The sequence below is a fragment of the Pygoscelis adeliae genome, unplaced genomic scaffold, assembly GCF_000699105.1.
Source record: "Pygoscelis adeliae isolate BGI_AS28 unplaced genomic scaffold, ASM69910v1 Scaffold243, whole genome shotgun sequence".
Taxonomy (NCBI): domain Eukaryota; kingdom Metazoa; phylum Chordata; class Aves; order Sphenisciformes; family Spheniscidae; genus Pygoscelis; species Pygoscelis adeliae.
Genome location: NW_008824363.1, coordinates 675300 through 702076, shown reverse-complemented (window position 1 = coordinate 702076; position 26777 = coordinate 675300). Strand labels below are relative to the sequence as shown.

Here is a 26777-nt window from a genome sequence, read left to right as displayed (position 1 = left end):
CCAAGCAGATCCCTGAAGAGGCCAAAGTCTGCTCTCCTGAAGTCCAGGGTAGTGAGCTTGCTGTGCGCCCTCCTCGGTGCCCTCAGGATCTTGAACTCTACCATTTCGTGGTCACTGCAGCCCAGGCTGCCCTGGAGCTTCACATTCCCCACCAGGGCCTCCTTGTTGGTGAGAACAAGGTCCAGTGTAGCACCTCTCCTCGTTGGCTCCTCTACCACTTGGAGGAGGAAGTTATCATCGATGCATTCCAGGAACCTCCCAGATTGCTTATGCCCTGCCGTGTTGTCCCTCCAACAGATGTCGGGGTGGTTGAAGTCCCCCATGAGGACCAGGGCTTGTGAGCGTGAGGCTGCTCCTATCTGTCTACAGAGGGTCTCTTCTGCTCGGTCTTCCCAGTCAGGTGGCCTGTAGCAGACCGCCACCGTAATGTCACCTGTCCCTGCCTTCCCTTTAATTCTGACCCATAAGCTCTTGGTCGGCTCCTCACTCATCCCCAGGCAGAGCTCCATGCACTCCAGCTGGTCATTGACATAGAGGGCGACACCCCCTCTGTATCTGACTAAGGCACATCTTCCAAAAAAGGTTCCAAGCTTGATTTGGAGACACCACAGGACAGCGGTGGCTCTACCACATACTACAGTACTTTGTTCCACCTTTAAATTCTGATTTAAATTTTCAACTATCAATTCTTGTTCTGCCTTCAGTCATTGACATAGAGGGCGACACCCCCTCTGTATCTGACTAAGGCACATCTTCCAAAAAAGGTTCCAAGCTTGATTTGGAGACACCACAGGACAGCGGTGGCTCTACCACATACTACAGTACTTTGTTCCACCTTTAAATTCTGATTTAAATTTTCAACTATCAATTCTTGTTCTGCCTTCACTACTAGCTTGGAAATACAATGAGAAAAACCGAAGTTCTTTAAGACAACTGGTAATATCAGTCTCAAAAAAAAAATTGCTAAGAGGAAGATGACCCATCTTTAACAGACTTTGGCATTTGCTTGCCTCTTTGAATTCAGTTTTAACAGTTTCCTTAACTTACTTCCTGCAGTATAATTATTTTTTGCTTAGTCTTTACCACACAGTTATTTCAGCTACATGTCTGTTAACACTTTAAAAATTATAAGTTTAGTTTTTCTATTTCTGTTGAGTAAATAATCATCTGTGTCCCTAGTTCTTGAGTTTTATTGCCAAATTAAGATTGTGTTAAGTGGTACAATTTTCCAGTCTTTCTCCCTTCTTAAGACAGGATATGTCTAGCACCAAGGTAGAGAATACTGAGAAAGCAGTATTTCTCTGATGTATTTTATTTTCAATGAGCAGTTTCTTAGTGATTTTGCAAGCATCACTCTTGCTCTATTTTATATATACTTCGCATATTCTGACATGTGATACAGAAATAATTACTGAAGACGCCAATAAAAGTTTTCTACTATAAAAGCTAGAAGAAACCAGGGACACAGCACAAAAGTTTTACAAGACGCTTAACTTCTTGTCAATATCTATCCTTCCAGTTGTTTTTCTACACACAGAATTCCTGGCAGTTTTAAAGTATGTTACTATTCCCTTTGCTTGTCTATGGCAGATTTACTGGAATTCAAGTTTGTATTTAAATATGAAGGGTAAAAAGACGATTCGTCACCAGCAGAAATTCCACGTTTATCAGTCACTGACACACAACTGAAGGGAGGCAAATTTACAGTACTTAATACTGCTTGTATAATTAGTACTATTTCAATAGTTAATACAAGCCCACACCATCTGACATCAACCACAGGTCTTGATTAGTACAGAAATTTCTACAGTAAAATTTTATGATTGTTTTTAGGACAGTAGGCAATTACCAAAGTATAAAATAATGCAGTCAGCAAGAACTATTTCAGAAGAATGGCTGCTACTGTTTTTCCACTTCACACTGCATTTTTAAACTGAAACTTCTGCCATGTGTTGCCCATAGACCTTAGTACTTTACATGCACAGACCACCTACTGTACGTGCACATACTTTGCAAGTGCTCAGACTTGGAATTCCACACGTTTGTACTAAGAGGACAGACTGATGGATGTATTTCATTACTCAGGTTTCCTGAACAAAAGCCACCAAAAGCCAGAGCCTGAATATCTGCTTAGAGAGGGTAGAATGTGCATACTGACTCCATTTTTAAGTACTTCAGCTGTTGGCAAATAACATCTCTTTTGAGTATTTATAAGTACTTATAAAAACTTGTATTTCTAAGTTTTCTACTGAAGGATATTCAAAGCAACATGGAATTCACGAGAGAAGGTTCAGAGTCAAGGTCAAACAGGATCACACTATCATGGAGGTTAAAGAGTCAAAGAAACTCAAAATGAAATGGACTCAAACACATCAAAGGCGAAGAGAAACTGTTGAAATGGCTTCCACTCCAAATGCCTTCAACAGAGCTGCCACGGCTATTTCTTGATTCAGCCCAAAAATTCAGTTAGGCATTTTGGGTGAGGGGGGTGGTAAACAACCTATTGACCATGGCAGTCCGCGGAGACTTCTGGAAAGGCTTTCATTTTCATCTATGTGAGCCTACTACTCTATTCACAGCAAAAATATAAAGTCAGAGCTTTAACTCCTGAGCAGTAGAGACCAAAAAGTTACCTGCACAAACAGTGCAGTTCCATATCCATGCCAGGAAAACATCTACTAGAGGAAGAGTTTCACTTTGAGTAACCTAAAACAAACTGTCAGTGCACAAACTTCCAAGGACATGACCTGCTATAGGTCCAAGCAAATAAAGGAAGCCATAGGGTACTCTGCCAAACAAAAGTGCAACTGCAGCAATCAGACCTGCCTCAACCAGCTGGGGCCCCAGAAGGACTGTTGGGCAGAACTGTTCTTTCTCTTGCAAAAGATTTACAGAATTAAAGGTGTAGGTGGGAATGCGTACTAAAGTGTCCCCCAAGAAAGATGAAAAAAATGTGTCCCAAAAGCAAGGACTGAACAGAGTGACTAGCCTGATTGTCTGAAGGGTTACAGCAAGTCAGTCTTTAGAACCATTTTAATATTTAAAAGCAGCCAGCAGCCTTAATCTCCCATTTGCATTACAGTGAAATGCAGTTGCCGACATTGACATTCCTGTATTCTGAAAACTCAGAAACATGTTTCTGCTACAGACTGGCTGGCTTAGCCCTGGGGAAGGCACTGTTTCCTTGGGGGGATGTGTGTGCACATGCGTTAAACATACGTGGTACCCAAGTCTGCACCCCAGTCGGGATGTGGTAAGTGCGCGCCTGTCAAGCTGCTTGCCATTCTAAGCTGCACAGCACTAACCAACAGTTCCCTTTTCAACTGGTAAGCTTTTGTCCTCAAATACCACTAGAGCACAGCTCAAAAGAAAAATTAGGAAATGCCATGGGCACTGGTCCGCCTCTTAAAGATAACAAGGTTGCGTTCTTCAGAAGTGAGGTATTGGGCTCTAGCAGAGACATTACTGAGATGCGTCAGAATGCATGTTTGCTGGGAAAAACATTATCACAACAATCCAGAGTCAATGAGGATGAAGACTCACTCCCATTAAAGGTTCTGACCCCTGGGTCGGCAAGAGCCAGCAAAGGGACTCTTCTTAGCCCCAGGGATGAATGCTGAAGAGAAAAAACACGGCATGAAGGGACTATGCCAAAAAAACAAAACCAAAACACACAGCCTGCATTCTAGCTTAGAAGCATGCTTAACATGAAATGCAAAGCATCCAGGAGGTAGCAAGGGAGACTGGCTTCTATACCATCCTGGTTCAAGAGGCAAATGAGTTACAAACAGCATACACCTTGAGATTACAGACCTGCTCTAGTACTCCAGTACTTGTGACTCATGTAATTTAAAAGTGAAATATAAATATGGAAAAGTATGCAAAAGAAAATATTCTCCTTCCATAAGGATTACATATAATTAATATTTATATACAATTATACTTCCCCTGTTTGTATCAGATGACAAATAACGTAAAAACTACATATTCTGCAGTTATTTTGAAATGTTTTATGAAGTTACTTCCTCAGCTATTCAGAAGGTAGCGGTCAATTTTTGACTGGTCATGCCAGAAACAGTATTTTGATACTAGTAAGATTGCCTACAACTTCTCTTCCAAATAAGATCTGACGAAAGAACGTACTATTTGAGTAACGACCAAGCAACCTGACAAAGACTAAGTGGTAATATAGTTAGCCATATATAATTTAAGTAACATTCATAAAGCTCTGATAAATTATGAAAACCATACTAACATTAAAAGCCACATAAACACTGAACTATGTTCCCTACAAGAATGCACACATACCTGCATGAAATACCCAGTAACTAATGCCTTTCTTATGTTGATGTAATAGTCTCGGCTGGTAAAGTCTGTGCTTCTACGAGGCAAATTAAATCTATCCATGATTCGTGACAGCTGTTGGCGTACATTGTCTGCAGACATCAGGGACCTGTAGTTAATGAAGTTGTCATAACACCACTGAACCGACTCATGATCTGCAACATTAAAAAACATGAATCAAAAATGAGTATTTCATCCAATTAGAACAAGTAAATAAAACAGCAACTGATTGATCAGTCAGATGAACCAGAAAAAATATCCATAAACTTTTATAAATGACAACAGCTCTTAATTTATTCAGTTGATTTCCTGCATTAGATAACTTGCCCAAATTGTTTTCTATTCAGGAAGCATGGGGTCAGGACAAAAGAAAATTAGCTTTTTTCCCCTCACCAACATAATATACACACAATCACTGATGTTTTGCTGAAATACCACACCAATACGTTTCGCACATTTCAAAAAGTCACACCCTGCAACTAGAAAAATCATCTTCCAAACCTGCAGTGTAAAATGTAACTGAACATAAGGAACACTGCGCAATCTTGAACTGTAGTGTGCAATAAACACAAGAGAAGATTGCACAGAATTATATTGTATTTGAGAAATCAAACCCTCCTTAAATTAAGCATTCAAGAAACAGTTAAGAGCTAGACAAACAGACTAATCTAATACTAAGCGTGATGCACCTCATAGCAGTTTAAGTAAATGTAGGTGACTGGTAAAATACAGCGTCAGCAACAGAACTCAGTACTCTTGAGTTACTGTTTCTACCGCTGACGGCTCTAATAAGAAATCTGTTAAGACAGCAAGCCTAAACCATTCCGTTGGGATAAAAACCTGCATGTTTAACATCAAGAAACCCAGTTCTCCCTACCAATTCTGTTACTTTTCAAGTGATTCTCTTCTAATTTTTGTCAGTTTAATAATCCAACAAAGCCAACCTTAACAAAATTTAAAACTTGAAGTATCTCTGGTACAGAGAGAGACCTTAATTTGCATTGAAAAGAAGGAAGGTTACATAATTTGAGGAAAGTTTAAGTTGTTTCTGTGCTTTATCTTACAGAATTATTTAAAATGAAGTATGAATGCTGAAGCTCTTGTACACCATGCAGTAGAATCATAATTGAAGTACCACAGCACGTTACTTTCTGTGCCATTTAAACTGTGCATTTTAGATGACCCATAACTGTTTTATATTGTTCTAGATACAAACAGCAGCATTTTGTCTTCTGATACTGAATCCCAGAAATCCTACTCAAACTGAACAACTGAACAAAAGATTATCCCCCAGATAATTCCATCCCTCAGTAACCTGAGCACGAAAGCAGTGGCTTGCAGAAACATGCACACACAAAATGTCTGCAAGACACACTGGATCCTGTTAAGTAAAAAGCTAATAGAAAAAACAAGCAACAGATATCTCCAATTCACAAGTATTTAGTAGAAGTTTCTCAGCTATTGTTTTAAACAGTTTTGAATACTTCTGTTTGGACTGAAGATACATGTACTTTGGATTGCCACATAATGATACAGTGTTAGAATGTTTCAATGCAAAATTTCTAGATCAAAGCTGCACTGAGTTGTGGGGTTTTTTACTCATCAGGGTAAAAGACTGTTGCTTTTTTGTTTGCTTACAGGAACATGCAACTGGAGCATCTAATTTAACCTGGTTGGCAGTTAAGAGTAATCTTTTTACTTACCACCAGGATAAATCACTGTTAAAAAAGTGTGCCACTTATGTAGTCATTTTTCAAGAGAACTCCTAGCTTCACCTGTTCATTCCCATCTTTTTCAAGCTGCTAAAATATACTTCAGCTATGCTGAGGAGGACCATACTTTTTCCCCTAAAATCCATACACAGAAATGAGGTAAATGAAATAAATTTATTGTATGGCTCTAAGTTATTTCTTGTTGATGCATCACCCCTTTGCCTTTCAATCCATCCCAAGGCCTTATTGCAGAATTCCTAACTATATTAAAAAGTTAGGATTAAAAAGGTTTTGGTTCTAAGAACATATTCTTCTCCAGATTCAGAGTATTTTCTGCACTGCTCTCCCTGAAAAATTACTAAGCAATTACGCAGATATTTCCATAATTAATGTCATATAACAAACTTCCAATGTTTCTTAATTATAGGAACGCTTACTTCCTTCTGTCCAAGGTTACCCAGGATTGATTTAAAAGCCTGGCTTGTCTCCATACTCATCAGTTTATTACATGATCTCTTGGCTGGGTTTTTGGTTTTGTGTCATCATCCCGTCCCGTTCCCTCGCTCCTCTCCCCCCCCCACCCCCCAGAAAGCAGCATTTAAATAGCTCTTTTACATACTTTAAAAAAGTGATTTAAGATTACAATAGAATGGCTCAAAAAACAAGCCCAAGCCTTTCAACTGTCCTTGGAATCCAGGAACGAAAGCTGGCAGTACAAAGTATTACAAATAGTTTTGCTAAAACAGATGCACACTTACTTTGTTTGAAAGCATGGTAGACATTCAGCAACGTCAAATGATCTCCATCTATGTGGGCAAACCTCATCTTGGCTTCATCTGCTGCTTTCTTTGCTTCCGTGGGGCGAACAAAACACTGTGGGACTAAACAAGGTTGGTATGGGCCCAACACAAACGCCCATATCGATGAGTCACGCATTCACAGATAGAGGAACAAGGCCTAGCTAGGTCAGTTCACAGAGCATAGGGCAGGGCAGGATGGCCTCCAACTGCATCTTGGACTGTTTACTACCTTGATTTGGTACATCAACACCTAACCACATCTGTAAGACAAGAGGGTTTCAAAGCTACAGAGTACCTGATTATTTTAATAGAACTATATGTAGGCATCAAAATCTCTAGTCTGAAGGCCATCAAGATTGCCTATGTATACTGGAAGGCTAAACAGATCTTAGTTCAAGACCCAGTGCTGATAGCTCTACCAGGTGCTAGTACCCCATGTAACAAAACGCTTTAATTATAGATTTACTTTCTCAGAAAGCCTCTATGGACAGAGTGAAGAAGGTAGTTCTGAAACTGTACTGCACTAGCACAGTCTAAACAAACATGAGTTTTATCACAAGTCTGCTACTAGACAGAACACACTAGTAACGTCAAGCCCTCTTCCCCAGATGGTATTGTTATCAGCACTGGTATACAGAAACATGTGAATGAAGGTATTAAGTTCTAAAGGTTGTGATGGTAGCGGTAGTGGTGGAAGGTTAAACCGTCCTTTGGCACTACTTGAAATAAATTGAAAAAAAAATTTAAAAAATCGCAATGTGATGAGCTTTATCATTATATTCTCTCTCACATAAATCTGACTCAGTCTGACTTGAATCCAAAAATCGTGTTTTAACATTCCCTCTCCAAATACAGACTACCAAAGACCACAAACAGTATTGCAGCCAACTTAATTCACGGTCTGTCAACATTCTTATAGGTTTGTAATATCGATACTAATTCACAAAATGTTGAAAGTAGTTATAAGAGATCTTCACTTTAGAGAGATCTACAGAAGAAAAAAAAATCAGTTTGGTTTTAAGTAGATGTAATTTTTAAGAGGTTAAATTTCAATAAAATTAATGTTAAGTAAAGTGCTACAGATCCTTTTTCTTTTTCCATCTGCTTGGGACAACATTAGCCTTCTGTAACTGAAGCCCACTAATCTCATAACACCTCTTTGCATCTCATCTGTCCCTAACAGATGAGAGCCTTTTTGTGGGGTGTTAAGTGGTTTTACTTTATTTTAATTCTTAAATTCCTATAAAAGCCCCAAAACACTACATTTCAAAAATACGTTGAGTTGAATACTGGGTGGAACGTGAGCAAAACATACACACTGCAACAGTTATTCACACAGTTAACAAATCAGAAAGACCAATGCATTAAAGAAAAATGGAAATGCAGGTGCAAAATAAACACCCTGTATTTTGGGTCCTGCATTTGAAAACAGAGATAATACAAAGTGTATTTTAATTTCAAACTCAGACTAATAAAAACAAATACCATATTATTCTGTCACTGGCTTAACTCACCATTTTGAATAAGTAATAGCACTTTCTACCCCACAGCAAGACACCACAGCTCTTACAAAATGAAGTAAAATCATTTGATCTGCTCATTTATTCAATGCTATTCTCTGCTCTTTTCTGGTATCTAGTTTTCCACTCAGTCCAAACTAATAATACATGGGTTGCTATCCAGAGCCTGACAATCTTTATGTAGACTTAAGGAACCATAACATAGTCATGCCACTGGTTTAAAAAAGTGTTTACTTTGGGAAATAGTCCTCACAAATACTAGGACTACGTTTTTTTAAGAGCAGAATTTTAGTTACAACCCAGCTTCATTCTACACACTAACCAGCTTCAATTTTACTTTTTTTTTTAAAAAAACTTATTTATCAAGACAGTAATTGTGCCTTAAAACAAAAAAGTATAGCCTGGGAAAAGGTAAATAGAAAAAGGAGTAAGACAAATCAGTTGAAGACCACACACAAAAATACTAGACATACTGTTCTGCAGTAGAGACTGGGGGGGAGAGGGGGGAAGGGAAGAGAAAGACAGGCACCAACCTACCACCACCTCCGCAATTAAGGCTACCATCTCATTAAAAAAAAATTATTACAATTCTGCCCTGCCCATCTGCTCTGAGTCTGAACAATCATAACTCTGCAACAAACATTTTAGCTTGTTCTTAAAAACTTTCATATAAACATACTGTAAGACTAAACTGAAGCAACAGATTTTACACTTAGCCAAAACATTTTTTTTTCTTCTCTATTCAACCAAGTTAAGCATGTAACCAGTACACCTGCATTGTGAAGAGCCTGGTAAAATAGCACACCCAAAAGACAAAAGAGTAGTTATGAGTAAGAACAGCCCCATTTTCATAACAGACTAAATCTTGCTGCTTGTCCTATGACGACTAACTATAAAATGAAGTCAGTTCTACATAACTGGGAAATGAAATATAAGGCTTGCTTGATAACATTTTTCTCTCATCAAGCTCTCTCAACAAGCAGCTCTGCTCTGACGCAGTGCTATTCACATAACACAGCAGCAAAGTACAGCTGTGCACACAAATTAATTCTTATAAATATACATCCTCCCCGGAAGTTTTTCTTCCCTTTAAAAGTAATGACTGTTCTTCAGCTTTGCCACTTAATGACTGAAAAATGTATCATCATTTCATGCACAAGCTTATGGTTTAATATAAATTACACTGCAATCCTTTTGGAAATACTGGGATTTATCAAAGTGCAGAAGAATGCACTATACAAAATAGATTTCACTGCCTTAAAAACCAGAGTGGTTGAGCTGACATTTCTGGTCCTGACTATGAGTCTAAAAAGAAAACTCTGTTCCACTAGCCTGATTTCTCCCCCCACCCCCCCATCAACTCAAACACATACACTTTTAACTAAAGTTCGGAGCAAACTGTTTGACCGTTTTATGCATGTTAATCTCTTAACATTACTATTTATTAGCTTCAAGGTCTCTACGTAAGCCCATAATGATTACACCCCTATATGAAGTTTTAAAAAACAATTCTAATTTTATTAGAAATATATTTATGTTGTTTATGTTTTTGATGTGGAAAACTCAATTTTTCCCCAAACTGAAGATCTGCACTTTGTTTAGCATCTCTTTTCCTGCTATTACCTGACAACATGGCAGTAATAGATAGGACCTCATTAGAACAGTTGTAGTCACAACTTGCAATAACCATTTTAGCCAGTTGTGGGTCCAATGGAAATTCAGCCATCATGGATCCCAACTCAGTCAAGTCCCCATCATCATTTAAAGCAGCCAGATAATTCAAAAGCTCTAAGGCTCTCATCAAAGTTTCAGGAGCTGGAAAAAAAAAATATTTAGGTAGGCACATTAATCAAACTGCTCTGAATAAGCAAAAAAATGAGGAAGCACAGACTATTATAAGCCATCTCATTTTTCGCTCTCCATTCAACAGACTTCCAAACAGAGATTTGTTACCAAGTTCAGTCACATACATCCAGACATGAATAAACTGGGGGGGAAAAAACCCCACTTATTTAGAAGAGCTCTTAACTGGATCAAAAGCTTTAACTGTTTGAAGATAACTGCTTCTCAAAATTCAGACAGCAGTGGCACTGTGAAATATTCAGTATCATAGTAGTATCACTTGCCCCCCAATGCACTGACGCATTTTCCCTTGTTCCATACAAAACAGATTGATACGGTCCTAAAATCTCAGCTATGTCATCTCTAGATATCTACAGTCTTTCACAAATCTGAGCCTGTAAGCATGTTCTCTTAATCCTTCATTCCTCATAGCAAGTGTATATTACACCCACAAAGAAAACAGAAGGAAATCCAAAAGCCTTCCTGCTAAACTATCACACATGCTGCATAGCACAAAGAATGCAATTGTTCTGTAGAGCTATTTAAAAGCTTACAGATTATAAATCATGTTTTTATTTTAGGGGGGAAAAAAACAACTTTGATGTATTTATATATGGCTGATCTATGTTTTTAATTAGCAATATAACCCAGTTAAAGTATGTATGAACATTTAACACTGTCAGGAGGGAGATGCACATTAACTTTATAGTTTGAGCCAAAAACATGTATCCAGCTTTAAAAACACTAGCCAATTTTATTTACATACAGTTGTTAACCGATGCACAATTAAAATGTGTAATCAAGGTGGTAAGTAAAAAAAGAGTCATCAAGTAATACATTTTCTAATGCCCATAATTTTGTCTTATCCTCTGCAGGTAAGGGACATTCAGTAGATTCCTTGGTTCCATTAAATGCTGTTATGCGGACAGAAACATAAAAAGCTTGCTTTGATAAGACAGAGCACTAAATTCCAGGATAAACAAAAGACATTCCTTATGGATTACAATAAAAACAGTAAAAAACATAGAAGAATTTATCCCATGTTGTTATTACATAAAATATTCACCAAAATAAAGATTTCAGAAGTCAAAATGTAACACAGTAGACAAGATAAAATAGAAATAGGTACCTGGAGGATCCATAAAATCAAAGTGCACCAAATCATCTATACCAAGCTTCTTGAGCTGCAATACTACAGATCCTAAGTTAGACCTCAAAATTTCAGGGTATGTGTTGTCCTAGGAGGGGAAAAAAGAAAATTCAGAACACTTGTTCTTCCAAACACTTTAAATTACACCAGAATTCAAATTCTGATTTTGTTTGGTAGCATGGCACTCAACTACCTGTATCGATCAGATGTTCTTATATATACAATCTAAAAAAAGTAATCTTACCTGCATTTCAGTTTTGTAAGCCTTCTCTGTATAAAGCCTGAAGCACTTGCCTGGTCTAGTACGACCAGCACGGCCAGCTCGCTGCTGAGCGGAAGCTTTACTAATCGCAGTCACCAAGAGAGACTCCACTCTGATACGAGGATTGTATACCTATTTGAAAGTGGAATCAGAGAAGGAAAGAACAAAAAGAATGAACACCGCTCATGGATAAGACAACTATCTAAAAAAAGACTGCTTTAAACTTATTTTCAAACACAGCTTCCAACTAGGAAATCACAAGTTATATGTATCTGAAAGGAGGGAAAAAAAATTGGCTACAAAAGCCTTTGGATCAGTGACAGAAAGCTTCAAATACAACTGCCTAGAGAACAGCATTTACTTTTTATTCATTTGTTCACAACAACTCCTGCCAGGGTCCCTGTTCTCCTTAAATGTGTGTATTTTTAGATAAGATTTTCATGGCAGAAGGAATGTGTCCAATTTGTTCTATGGAGTGCTAAACACACTCTTGATGCTCAAATAATTCCATGAAAAAAGTTGTCTTGATACAATTATAAGGTTGAATAATCATGTTCTAGAGGTCAGAAAAATCTAACATTAAGGTTGAATGCAACTGTAAAAATCAAACAAAGCAAGAGTGTATTTCAAGGGTACATGCAGACTGTCACAGTACAAAAGATACGCTGGAATTTACTGTAAAATTTCCATTGCAGTCATACATAAACAGCAGCCTTGCCAACTCATTAGGGCTCATGGAAAAGAATATACTGTAAAAAAATAAAAGCAGCAGTCAGATAGTAGTTTCGGTTGAAGATGTTCTTTGGTCCATGTTTTAACACCCTCCTGGTGTGAGTAGGTATAACATGTACAAAAACTTTATTTCTTATTACAGAAGGTATTCTTTCAGTCTAAGAACCACTTGTGAAAAAACCTCAGCCTAAATGGTGATTGAAACTTGTGTATGAAGATGCATTGACTGTACTCACATTCTGCTGTATCTCTCATTTTGCAAAAAGTTTAAAAGGCTGACAATGTGTATAAGTATTAAAGGAAAAGTCTAAGAAACCAAGTTGTAAAGACAGTTATAGCTAATGAAAAAACTAAATGAAGATTAAGAGATTTGTAGTTTATTCTTTCTTTAGTTAGTGGGTTGACTGTAGGCAAGCTACTTCCATTCCTCTGAACATCCCATGTTGTTCCAAGAAGCACAATACAAGCTCGATGACAATCTTCAGGGCTGCAACAGTACATGATAAATACTGACAAGAAACAGTACTACCCTAGGTAGCATTTCTCTCTTCTCATTTTAGTGCTAGAGTTTTCTACACTAACATGACTTAAAAGAAGAGGTGGCTTCTAGCACCATTTTTATTTACCTTCGTACGATTTCTTGGTTTTACTTGAGCGTTCTCAAGCATAGACACAGTACAAAACCACCCTTTCTAAAGTATCTGGAAATCCATATTCCAGGCCTAACTCTCAAAATCCTCACGTCAACTTTTTGGAAATAAAATTCTTCCGCGCTGCACTGTTTTGGACTGCTGTAGATATCTAAAGTTTGCAGACTAAGTGCAAACCTACCGTAAGTTAAAAACAAAACAAAATCAAAACAACCAAGGTCAAGATTTCAACTGGGAAAAGACCTATCAGTGTTTACAAAGGGGCTACCTGAGCAAACCAGATTCCAGTATCTTTCCTACTATAAAGAAAGAGAGAACAAAGCAGTATTTACCTTCTGTTTTGCAAAGCCAGGATCAATCACAAACACAACACCATCTATTGTTAATGATGTCTCAGCAATATTAGTGGACACAACCACCTGTTGAAAAAAAAAAAATAGTACATGTAACTACTTTGTCCTGAAGATGAAGAGCTCCGATTCTGTCTCTGCACCAGGAATTTTCAGCAAACTTCCCTTCACTTCATCAGTAACTACCAGAGCTGTGCCCCAATATTTTTTACAGTATGATCTGAAATCAGCCAGATGAACTTCTATTGAAATCAGAGCAATTTTTATCCACTGTTTCTACTCCCCTAGGTCTCTATTAACAATATAATAAATGTTACATTTTGAGAAAAAGAAACAGAACAGCAAATATTTTACTTACAAAACTAGTATTCAAAATTTTTCTCACATCTCTGGTACAAAATGACAAGTTACACTGGATCCCTTTAACATCATGTTAATTCCAGCTTTTTAACTTTATTTTAAAACCCTAAAGAAGGCGAGCTGGTTAAATGATATTAAATCAAAGGTTATATAACTGTACCAGCACAGTATGTTTTTTTACTTTGTTTGGAATAAAGAGTTATCAATACATTCTGACTAAAATCCTGAACAATATGTATTTAATTTCAACTTTGTCTTTTTAAATTATCAGATACTCAAACGTCTTTACATATTTTTAAGATTACATTCTTAAACGTCTATAAATCTTCTGAAGGTTACGTCTCATGCAAAAATTAAAGCAAAGGTGATATCTAAGTTCTGAGACTTCATTTGTCATCATTCAAATTTTATGTCCAGAGATGCAGTGTAACAGTCTATAGGTATGATTAGCTCTCATCCCAATAGTGACCATATTAAATCACGTTATTAGCAAGTTTAATCAGCAACCTCAGAAAAGACCCAGAACCCCTTCAGCACTTCATCAAAACTACTTACCTTTCACCTCGTAATTTCAGAGCATTCCGTCATCATTGTTTTCAGTTTAGCAATTAGAATTTGAGAGATCCCTAACAATTTGTTCAGAATTACAATGAAGCCAGCAACTGGACTGGATTGATAATCTTGCTGATTTCTCTTCCTCCTGGCTGATCACTTGCCAGTCAGCTACCTACTACTCTCAGCTTGTCTCTTCTTAAGTAGACTTAAGGTCTAAGCTTGCCCAAATACTACTACATATTGAAAGCAACACTTTGGTGGAAAAAAATCTGAAATTCATTTGGAACTGTGGTGTTCCACCCTGAAACAGTGTGCTACTTAGAACTCCTCAAACAAACAAACAAAAAAAACACCAAACCCCGCACACCTTTCATTCACAGGTAATCTGCACAGATTAGTCGGAGATAAAAGCCACAAACATCAGTGCAATTAAGCGCTGACATAAAAGCACAATACATTTTCATTTAAAAAATTGCAAGTCATTAAATATGCAAATTAAACGAGCACTCCCATGTTAAAAGGCTAGTCAATCCACATTCAGCTTGCTGTTACAGAGTGTACTTTATCTAAAAGGTCTCAGTTGTTTCTGGATCTACTAACCTATAGAAGCATCCATACCCAGAATCTTCAAATACCAATTACAGAGCAGCGTTCAAAAGGTTTTGGTCCTGCTTATAATCACCAATTTCTATTAGGACACTTCAATACCGATAACTCAATACTGTTAGTATGCTTAGTCCACAAAGGTCCAGCAATTTAACTTGTACTTGAATCATACGGAGCTTTCCAAAGGTGGAAGGAAAAAAACAGTTATTTACACAGTGGATTCTGTTATATGTACAGATCTCATTTGTTTATGTCACATTGCTTAGAAGCCATAATTAATGAATGTAAAAACACAAGAAATTTAAGATAAAACTTGAGGAAATTACGCCACATCTTTCAAGCCTAAACCAAAGTACAAAGCTACTTGGAAATCAAACAAATGAAATTAGCACTAAACTACGTAAAATAGTAAATTGTACCTAATTAGCTTTAACTGCAGTTCTGCGGTTACTGGAATGGTTGCATTGAAAATGTTTTTAAGTATCAGATTAACAGTTTGATACATCAAAGAGTTTGAGAGATTAATTTAAACAAGTTACTTTGAATATTAAAATATACTTATTATCTATATATAAAAATATATCAATATTGCATATGTATTAACTAGTAATGCTTAAGACTGCTGAAACAGAAAATGGAACGCAGTTTGGAATGAAGGAATAAGATAGGAAAGGGGAGTAGAAAGGTTCGTTGTTAAGTCATCTTCATCTTCCTCCACAGTATAAATGAAATACTCTGCTTAACTGTTAACTAGTAAAAGCATTTTTTATCTTTAATCTTAAGCTTTCTTGCAATAATAGATGTGCTAGGCAAGATCAGCTAAGGACAAAAAAAGTGCTAAGTTATCAAGCTATATCAGTACTAGCTGTTACCATCACTACTACTGCAAGATGCCACACAACTTCCAGTATCTCACTTTTCTTTCACAAAGTTAAAGCTCAGGAGATACTTATTCAGATACTGCAAGCACTTCACTTAGTTTTTATGACCATTAGAGCCTTTGAAATGTTTCAGACCTCCTGCTAGCTCTCTCTCCTCAGCAATTCTAAAAACTAGGTTCAACTCCCACAGGAGACTGTGTGAAAGCAGACATTTTCTAAGATAGTGGAGGCCCAGCAACACATGTCCTACTTTACATATCTTGATCAGTGAGACTAACTGAAACTAAAACAACATTTAAACAAATTTACAACACACACAAACACACTTTCACTCATTGCTAGATTTGTTATGGAGATAAAAACCAAAACATGCAAGCCAGAACATTTCAGCCAAAGCAGGCAAAGAGGAAAAGTATTTTTGTTTTTTTGGGTGGGTTTTTTGTTTTGTTTTGTTTTTTTAATTAATAGATTTGTAGGTCTGAATCTGTTGCTTATGTATTTTGTGCCTGCTTTTGCCTGCAGTTGATACCTTACCAGCTTGGCAATTTTTCTTGTAGTAAAACAGTTTCTACACAGAGTGTCTCCCTCTTAGACACCAGTACTAGCTTTGTCAGTTCAACATAATGAAAACTACACACTGCATCTGTTATCCTCTTATCAAGAAAACCAGAAACTGCCTATTTTGAAGTGCACAGTTTTAAACATGAATGAAAATTTAATGAAATACACAGCTATCACTTGTTCATCACTGAAAAGTAATTTCATTCATTTAAGTAATTTGCTAATATAATCTCATTGCAGCATAAGTTTCATGATTTCAGATTGAATGCTTTCTGCAATCAACTTCAATATGAGAGAGAGGATCATCTCACTAAATTTATTAAGTGATTTATTCTTCCAGAACACTAGAAAGTTGTCACTAGTATTCTATATGCATTATACTGCACAAAAAAGCAAATAATCAAGGAACAAACCCTGCCTAGAGCAGATAGTATGATTCAGCTTTGACCTTCAAAATCTTAACTTTGCAATCACCACAGTTTCATATAGCATTAGTTTAACTTGAGGAAGCTCTATTAAGACTCCTTCCAAATGATCAGTTTTAGAGAAATAACCACATAGTTTCTAGTGTGGTTTTGTGAGCATTCAGGAATTAAACTACTAATTTTATGAAGAACATTCACTAGTGCCATTTCAAATTTTTCAGTTTCTTAATCCATTTTGCCCACGAAAGAACCTTAAAATTCCTTGCTTACTACTACATAAAACATGAGTCTAACTTCAACGTTGTTTTAACTTGCACCTTCTCATAACCCTTGAGAAACAGACAAAACCTGCCTGATAATGCCTTGAAGAGATAGTCCATTTTGTTTCAGAAAAAAGTGTCTCAGAATAGTTACTTAGGGAAAAACAATCCCATCCCTCCACGTAAATCATGTGGTTGTCAAATTTAGTATTTAATCTGACTTACTGTATTTCTCATAAGAAACTTACACGAATGCCACTCCCATTCAGTCAAATCAAATTGTTACTAGAACATTCTGGCTTTATAGATGGAAGCCAGAATTTCGAATTGCACTGAGAACGAACTCCCAAGTTATCTAAAAATTTTCATGGGATAAAATATTGGATTATTAAGGCTTCATCCAAAAAAACCTTCTACTTGTTGCTGTCCAAATACACTTAAAACAGCTGAAACTCATATTTAATTGCCCAGACAACTGTGAGTAGCTAGTTGCTGAACAGCATACTAAAACAGCATACTATTTACCTTTCTTCCTATTGCTCCATTTTGTTTTTTTGGTGGGGGAGGTTCAAAAATCCTTTGCTGTTGCTGCGGAGGAAGGGTGGAATACAATGGAATGATTTTGATGTCACCAACTTCAGGGCCTAAATCATCAATTTCACGTTTTATCCTCTTGCAGGCTTCATCAATCTCCTGCAAAACAAAAATACTGGTTAGAAGAGAACTCCATGAAAAAGGCAGCGCATTTTATTTTAGAGTACCTTAAGACAATTTGTGCTGGTTTTGGCTGAGATAGAGTTAATTTTCCTCTTAGTAGCTATAGTACAGGGTGATGTTTTGGATTTGTGCTGGAAACAGTGTTGATAATACAGGGATGTTTTAGTTACTGCTGAGCAGTGCTTACACAGAGTCAAGGCCTTCTCTGCGCCTCACCCCACCCCACCAGCGAGTAGGCTGGGGGTGCACAAGAAGATGGGAGGGGACACAGCTGGGACAGCTGACCCCAACTGACCAAAGGGATAGTCCACACCATATGACGTCATGCTCGGCATATAAAGCTGGGGGAAGAAGAAGGAAGGGGGGACGTTTGGAGTGATGGCGTTTGTCTTCCCAAGTAACCGTTACGCGTGATGGAGCCCTGCCTTCCTGGGGATGGCTGAACATCTGCCTGCCAATGGGAAGTAGTGAACGAATTCCTTGTTTTGCTTTGCTTGCGTGGCTTTTGCTTTACCTATTAAACTGTCTTTATCTCAACCCACAAGTTTTTTCACTTTTACCCTTCCAATTCCCTCCCCCATCTCACCAGGGGGGGAATGAGTGAGCAGCTGTGCGATGCTTAGCTGCTGGCTTGGGTTAAACCACAATACAATTATATTAAGTCTACACTGAATAACAATTACAATAACTTCTAATTTAAAAAATAAAAATAATTTTTTTAAAAATCGGGTTGCTTACTGAATTTGCAATCAAATTTCCACAACACTTCAAAGATGCTTCAGCTTCTATACTCTAATGAACAGCCTAATTTGCATTCAACATCCTTTTTCTTTTAGTCATGTTTCCTAATTAATTCTCTACAAATTGTACTAAAATTGAAATCTCTCACCCTGGAATATTAAACTGCACTCATGACCTTTTCAATTTTCACAATCTAAAAGAAATTGATGTACAAGATATTTAAAATAAGCCAATTAAGCTTTAATGTCACGTATCACTAATGCAATTATATGGAAGATTTGCTTCATTGTACCTAATGAGAACAAACACCTTTACAGTATAAACATGGATGCTCAAAACCAAGCCTCTCAATCCAGTGTTTCAGATCTTACTTTAAAATTAACTGAAATCCCATTTAAGCTTAAGAAGAGTCAGTGAAATACTCTGAAGATGTGAAAGATTTTTCATGCCTTTTTTACCTTATTATTTTCTGCAGCATTTGCTAGCCTATTTTCTGACTAGCTTACCATACAAAAAAGTTCACCACAGCCCAATTATTTGTAATTCCATTTCATTTTAAAACAACTACATTTAAGTCAGCTAGGTGACCTATAGTTATGACAAGATTTAATGAAAATTAAAGTGCACAGAAATTTAGGTCAATGAATAACACAATTCATTAACTTCAACTTAAAAATGACAACAGAGCCCCCACTGGTATAACTAAGAGGTACGCTTACCAACTATTGATATTCCAGCTGAACCACTGATGGGAGAATGAAGTCATCATGACAAGAAGCAACAGTAGGCAAAAGCAAAAAATGGCTACGGCATACTCCAAGAAGAGGCCAGACCTACCTTATCACAAATAGTTCACCAGCCTGAAGCTGAAGTGATGCTTAAGACCCTCAAGCAAATACACAGAACAGGTTAATCTAAAGGCTCTGTAAAATTACTGCTTTAAACTGTAATTAGAAAAGCAAAAGCAGCCTCCCTTTTAGAAACCATAAATTCAGATAGATCCTGGAACAAATCTGGGTCTTTTATTTGTTTTTAAAGAGACTTGTAAGTTTTCAGCACAACTGTATTGAGTATGTTTTAAAGAAGCACAGACAATACAATGCTCATGTTCTGTATTGATCAGCATATATAATTAACATAAGTATGGCAAAATGAAGGCTCTTCCTCTTTGATGTCAAAGAGCCCTTTAGTAGTAAGCCTAATGCTTTCTGGCATTATCCTGCCAATTTGAATGAACTGCAGATTACAAAAAAACCTTTTAAACAAAGGTGCACTTTGCCAACAAATCCAATGCACCCTTCATAAAATGTAAGAGGCATACAAGAAACTGAGCTGGAATGCCCCCTACTGGTTTATTAACAGAGAATGGATTTCTTTACACAGATGTCAGTATCTGTTCAGTAATAGCCTCCCAGTGAAAAGGAAAGACCTAACTTAATTCACAGATCATACACAGTAGCTCAGTAAATTAATACTTTAATAATGGTGCTTATGTAAAAAGACAACATGTTAAGTAAATAGTTGACTAATTAGACAGCAACACTCCCTCTCAAATTTGCATCTGAAGTCTTAATATGCCAAGTATCAGCTTGTCAAGTATTTAATACAAAGTTAGATTGTATCTTTCAAAAAAAAAAAAAAAAAACAAAAGCCAAATGCTAAAACAAAAATACAACACAGACCTTAGCTCCTGATCTGAAGGTCACTACACTGTTTCATGGAATTTGAGCAGATTACACTGTGTAATTGGGAAAGCTCTGATGCTGGACAGGATGCTTAATCTTCAACAGTAATGACTAGAGACTCCAGGACAGTTTTATACTTAAGAGATAGTAAAATACAAGCAAGCAGTGATAAATGAAAGCACTATACTCTTCAGGCCACATGCGTTCACAGCCACCTATCATCTTTCAGAAGAGATAAGAGTGTTGTTTCGCCCTACAGTTTCCCAATGTATTTTCAAAGTATCCCTAATCAGGACTCATTAAAATACTTCTCAACATAGAGATGACAAGTGCATATATAACCATTACTCTCTGCAGATTTGCAGAGGTTAACTATGGACCTCTCATCATAAGCTGCTGAAAGAAGGATGCAAGTCACCAAAAGCCACTGCCACTAATCTAAAGACAGTAGTAAAAGAGAATTCTTTAGTACTGAATTGTTTTAATTAAAAAAAAAAGAGAGAGAGAGAAAAGGGTGGCTTCCTTTTATTTATCACACTGGCAGAAGAGTACTTCTGTACTTCAGCTGTATCCACAACCACCCTCCACTTCCAGCAGACGACTAAAACCGATCTCCCAAAGTACACAATCTAAAAGGCGTATGTGTACTAAGAATAGTTTGGAAGCATTAAGGATTCATTTAAGTGTTAAGGATTCATTTGTATCACATGAAAACATTTAATTCTGGAGATACGAGAGATACAGTTGAAGGCACAATCCTAACTTTAATCCTCTGAAGATTCAGCAAGTCTAATTCAATAGTCCTGGCTTAATCAAGTATGAAAGGCTTTTTTAAAAAAGCAACCACACACATTTAATTATTTGCACACCACCTACTCCAAATCCATTACAAAACCCCTTGAAGAGGGATTATTCCATCAACTCACATGTAAGAAGAGGTTTCTCCTTCTTGGAGAGAAAAGAGGGAGGGTAGAGTGCAACTTGCCTTGCATTTAGATTATGCCCGAAAAACTCCTCAGAGCCCTGACTATCACACTGACTACCTGAGATAGCAGATACTAGCATACCGGAAGCAGGAACAGACACAGGATCAGAGGAGCCACAGTTAGACCCATGACTGCCCAGTGCATCAAAGACCTACTTCAGAATTAATCAAATAAGAAAGTAGGCCTAACAGGCAAAAAGTGTGAGCCTTAGGCAACACTGAAGTTAGTAGATTGAACTTGATCCTAGTTCCTCACAAAACTGAAGACTTCTTAGGAGTATTATTTTAGAAGCACTTCTCAGTAAAATTGTAGTTAATTAAATTGTCCATTGGTGCACTCATTCTAAAAAGAGCTGACTACCAAAAGGTAAATAGCAAACAGACCACAAAAAGAGGAAAGGTTACATGCTAGCTAAAATGCTCATTTATCTCAAGCTGCAAGTGCCACATACACTCAATATATCTATACTTCACAACATCTTGTCATTAGAATTGTCCCAGACAGTCTATTATGTAATTTAAAGTTTCAAAAAACTTTTTGTTTGATCCAAATGAAAATGAATTAACAATCTATGCACAATATCTATAGTTCAGCTGCAACACTATGGAAACTAGAATCAAGCAGCACTTAAGAACTCCACAGTAGTACACTTTGAATATTAATATGGAGACCTCAACATTCTTCTACACCCTCAACAGCATAAGCGATTCTCCTTGGAAAAGCTCCAAAGACAGACAAGAATCAGCAAAGAGAACGTATTTCTTTTTACGGACATATTAGTGATCAAGGAGGTAAAATGGGGTGGTGAATATTTTTCAACCAGGGAAAAAAGTCACCTAAACATCCAAGTGAGAGAGTCAACAATTTGTATTTTGTACCTACGCTAAATAAAGATAGTTTACAAGGAAAAAATGCAGTAACCAGGAAAATAATTTAAACAAGATTATTGCTATTAAATCAAATTTAAGCTAATTTAAATGGTATTCCTTCCAAGAAATTGGTGTGATTAAGGATGGCTCTACACACAATCCTGAACAGGCTGCTAGGTTTTCAAACAACTGGTAGATAACAGGCAATATTTAGAATACCTGTCAAATTAGGCAGATTTCAGAAGCTTAAGTATCAGAAAGCAATTCTGAAACACCAAGAAAGCTTCAGGATTTCAACAGGAACTTCCATTGTACCACAAATTTCAGCAAGACCTAAGTCTGTATGGGAACCAATGCTTAGAAGTGTCTTGTTTAGAAAACAAAGCAAGAACAGGGCGCACAGTTTCCCTCTGATTTATTAGAAACAGTAGTGCAGCCATCTATATTTTCATGTAACAGTAAGTAGGTTACTTATGCCTCCTGAATCTGACAGGATGTTTACTGCATCTTAACCCATGTTTCCAAAGAAAAGGCAGGCTGATGACTAGTGCCTAGAAAAAATCCTTGGATGCAGTAATTTTTATTCCGCTCACTGAAGCTGTGTTTCTGTACAGCTAGAAATGCAAAGATCCACCAGACCAGAGGGAAACTCTGAGTTTGAAGCCTGTTGACAAAAGGAGTCCTGAATTCTCAGAATGCCAGGATTCCTGCTTATATTCTATTTTAGTGTCCTCTGGATGGGGACAGCAACGCCTACTATTCATATCAAGCTCTCAAGAAATTAAAAGCACGGTGCTTGCTTTATTTTTCCCTTCTCATGGCAGATCAATATATCTACAAGTAAAATAACTGGTTATATTACGTGATTCAAGCTGACAGAGCAGAACTTTTGCTCCAGCTCCAGTGAAATACAGTGAGAAGACTTCATCTAAGCATGTATAACTATACATACAAGTACTCAAAAGCCAAAACAGCAGTCCTGAGTCACACAGACACCCCCTTGAACATCATTAAATACTATAGTAACAGTACACAAAATATGCACACACTTTGAAAAAGGTTCCACATCTTACAGTTTCAACAAAGAAAACTAAAGAGCTATAGGTGCTTTTCAGGCATTAAAAAAAGTGTATTTCATGTTTCAGATCGTGGTCAAAATTAAGTACTCCAAAGCACTTTTAACCATGCAGTGAGATAAACAAATTCAATGTCACCTGGAGATATTTCACAGCTAAAATTGCTGGACTGTAACCACGGAAACAGACCTGGCTGCATTTACTCTTTGTACAACAAGTACAAATGCTGCTCTCTGGTCAACTCCTTTGCAACAGTTAAACTGACTAGGGAAAGCACTAGCTGCAGGTTAGTTTCTTTAATGCTCAAGATTGTCTTTTCAGGCTGCCTCTTTGTCTTCCATCTCTCTCTCTCATATTGCTTGCATCTCTCCCAGTACTGCTTGCATGCCTCATCCCAGAACATGCAGGAAAAACTACTTCAGCTAGAACAAGACAGAGGGTAGAGTTGAATTCCTACCCCTCTTATTTGTAAAACTAAATCCTTTTTCTTTCTATCACCGTAACAGTGCTAAAGTTTCCTTTTTATCCTTCGTTGCAGAAAAATATAAAACCTTCCACGTTGTTCAAAGGACAGCATGGGAAGGGGACAAAAGGAAGGTCTCCTGAAGAAGCCCGTTTCTTTAACCTGACAGAAATGATCTGGGAAGACATGATGAAAAGCTGTCAGCACTTGAAACTAAGAGGGACCAAACTGATGGTTTTCCTACGGCTTAACTTTAAGAGTACCACTTACGGGACTAGTGCTTAAATCCCGCGCCCCCCCCCCCCCCCTTGATTTGCATTAGTAAATACTAACAAGACTGAAAATGTGAACAGGACTTAGTATTACTAAGTAATATTTAGTAATACTCATTTTTTTCTAAAAGATCTCACTTTTGAAAGCCTTATCACAGAAAATCTTCTAGGTATGGCTTTATGACTTTTAAAGATAGTCTGTGCCTGTTTAATTTAGAAACACGTTGGTTCCTCGGGCTCTGTGTCAGAACACACAGTGAAGAGAGACTCAGAAATAAATGAACCACGAACCAACACCTCCCCAGCTGCCTCCAACACCACATCTCCACTGCTTAAGTTTATCATCTCACTACTCCAATACTTGATATTCCCTAGCCCTGCATCAAAAACTAAGGATTTGAACATATCGTTAGCAGTTCATCTAAAAGGAGCTGTATAAAATTAACCACAGACAAGACCAATTTTGCTTATCATGCACAGCACATTTTTTTTTATCTGCTGTTGAAAATAAAGTCTTTATTACACTATTCAAACTGAATGCTCACTAGAAATTCACTTTCATTTCTTTCCCTGATGCTAATTCTGCAGTAAAAAGGTGCTCATACTGAAAGGTTACTATTAGCAAGAATAGAAACAGAAAAGAATTATAGGAGCAGCTGCATATATTATTGAGTTAGTGCACCACATCTTTAAGAAGCAAGTTTGTGCTGAACAAATACTGCCAAGGTTCTTACATAAAGAAGTTCCTTTGAATGGTAGTCAAAAAACCCAAACATAAAAAGAAACCTAGGAAGACTAGCAGCAAAACAAAGTTATGAGTTAAGTCACTCCTGCTAAGCTAACAATCCAATAACCTGAATTCCCTTCCCTTTTGTTTGTGTGCAGGACCCGTCCGTGCTGCCATGATGAGGCTTGAAATTACACTGATACTAAACAGCAGTTACCAAATGACTGACCGCAAGTTACCCTGAGCCACCAAAGTACTTCAAGTGCTGGCATTCATTCTGGCTCACAGACCAAACTGGTATATTTAAACATCCATTTAACTTGCTGGTCAGGCTCCACTCAATCTTAAGATCTCAACTGTATCCCATTATCTTTAGAAAAACTGTTTCTACAAAAAGATGTTGACTAGTGGTGTCATTTTAAGCACATTTAATGGAACTATTCGAGCACTTGGCATGCAAAACAGACTTCAATGATTTTGTAAACATGGTCCTTGGGAACATTATTTCAGAAACCCTTTCTTCAGCTGACTCTGTATTTGGAGCACTTACAAAGAATCTCATGAGGTGAGCAAAACTTCAAGACTGCTCCAGTTACAACACGCTTTAAACTTTTTTAAATAGGAGATGACAGTCTTATCTACAGCAGATCAGCTGCTACACTATACACAGTTAGATTTAGCTTCACCTTGGATAAATTAGTCAAGTAGACATAACTGTTAAACCCTGAAAGAAACTAATGCCAAAAAAGCATAAGGCAATTTTTTCTTGTGTAAAATGAGTACGCGAGGAAAAAACTAAATGCATAAATAAAAAGGACTTCCCAAACCAGAAATATTTGGTAGACACCTTAACCTTCCCCCTCCTCTTTCAAGTTCTTAACACAGACAGGGCACTGCCAGCCACACCTGGCTTTGACGACATGAACCTTCTAGAAATTTTGTCTTTGTCCTTAGAGCCGCAGGGAACTTCACTGATTTCCCTTTCCAAACTGCTACAAGCTAAAATGAGGAAACAACAGTAAAAAGAACTGGCACTAAGAGCTGCACTATTTCAGGAGATGCTCTGAATACAAATTCAGAGAAACAAAACTTTGTTAGGTGACATACTTAGACAAAAAAAAGTTGTGCATGGAACAAGTCCATACTTGACCGTAACTGAGAACTGCTCTGTCAACAAGTCAAAACTGAACTTGTCTCAGCATGATTCCTATATTCAGGATCAGGAGGTTTAGATTGGGTATTAGGAAAAATTTCTTCACCGAAAGGGTTGTCAAGCATTGGAACAGGCTGCCCAGGGAAATGGTTGAGTCACCATTCCTGGAGGTATTTAAAAGACACGTAGATGTGGCGTTAGGGACATGGTTTAGTGGCGGACATGGCAGTGCTAGGTTAATGGTTGCACTTGATGACCTTGAAGGTCTTTTCCAAGCTAAATGCTTTTGTGATCTTTTTGACCTGGTCTATTTGAAATATTTAACATTGACATCATTTGAAATTAATGAAAAGCAAAAAAAGCTTCCTCCCTTTAGCACTTGAACACAACTAACGTTATTACTTTTCTTTCAGTTAATGCTCCCCAACTCCTCAATACTTTCTATGCAAGACTAAAGACACCTCCGTTCATTGCAGCACAATACACTTACTGCCTTAACCTCACCCAATTACTACCACTGAGACTGAAAAAGTTGTCAATTTTGACTTCCATTTCCTCATAAGAAAGTCTCTGCTACTTTCTTTCACAGTTCCACTGCTTAACCAGCCTTACTGTGATGAAAAAAGTGTACCTTTAAAATAAATCCTCATTTACAAAATATTCTACCAAAACCTCAAAAATATTTTGCAACTCTTTTCATAGAATTATAGAATGGTTTGGGTTGGAAGAGACCTTAAAAGATCATCTAGTTCCAACCCCCCTGCCATGGGCAGGGACATCTTCCACTAGACCAGGTTACTCAAAGCCCCGTCCAACCCGGCCTTGAACACTTCCAGGAATGGGGCATCCACAACTTCTCTGGGCAACCAGTTCCAGTGCCTCACCACCCTCACAGTGAAGAATTTCTTCCTCATATCGAATCTAAATCTACCCTCTTTCAGTTTAGAGCCATTACCCCCATCCTATATCACTACATGCCCTTGTAAAAAGTCCCCCTCCAGCTTTCTTGTAGGCCCCCTTCAGGTACTGGAAGGCTGCCATAAGGTCTCCCCAGAGCCTTCTCTTCTCCAGGCTGAAC

The 26777-nt window shown here is 37.5% G+C and overlaps 1 protein-coding gene across 1 annotated transcript in view; it reads right to left on the bottom strand.

The window, feature by feature from the left end:
• DHX15 (DEAH (Asp-Glu-Ala-His) box helicase 15) overlaps positions 1 to 26777 on the bottom strand; it is a 99191-nt gene that overhangs the window by 8469 nt on the left and 63945 nt on the right. Inside the window, exons 7-13 of the mRNA XM_009319896.1 lie at positions 17536 to 17703; positions 13345 to 13431; positions 11613 to 11762; positions 11348 to 11456; positions 10000 to 10191; positions 6815 to 6937; positions 4309 to 4499 (exon numbers count right to left, since the gene is read on the bottom strand). Coding sequence (XP_009318171.1) covers positions 4309 to 4499; positions 6815 to 6937; positions 10000 to 10191; positions 11348 to 11456; positions 11613 to 11762; positions 13345 to 13431; positions 17536 to 17703 — 1020 coding nt within the window. The remainder of the gene's footprint in view (positions 1 to 4308; positions 4500 to 6814; positions 6938 to 9999; positions 10192 to 11347; positions 11457 to 11612; positions 11763 to 13344; positions 13432 to 17535; positions 17704 to 26777) is intronic.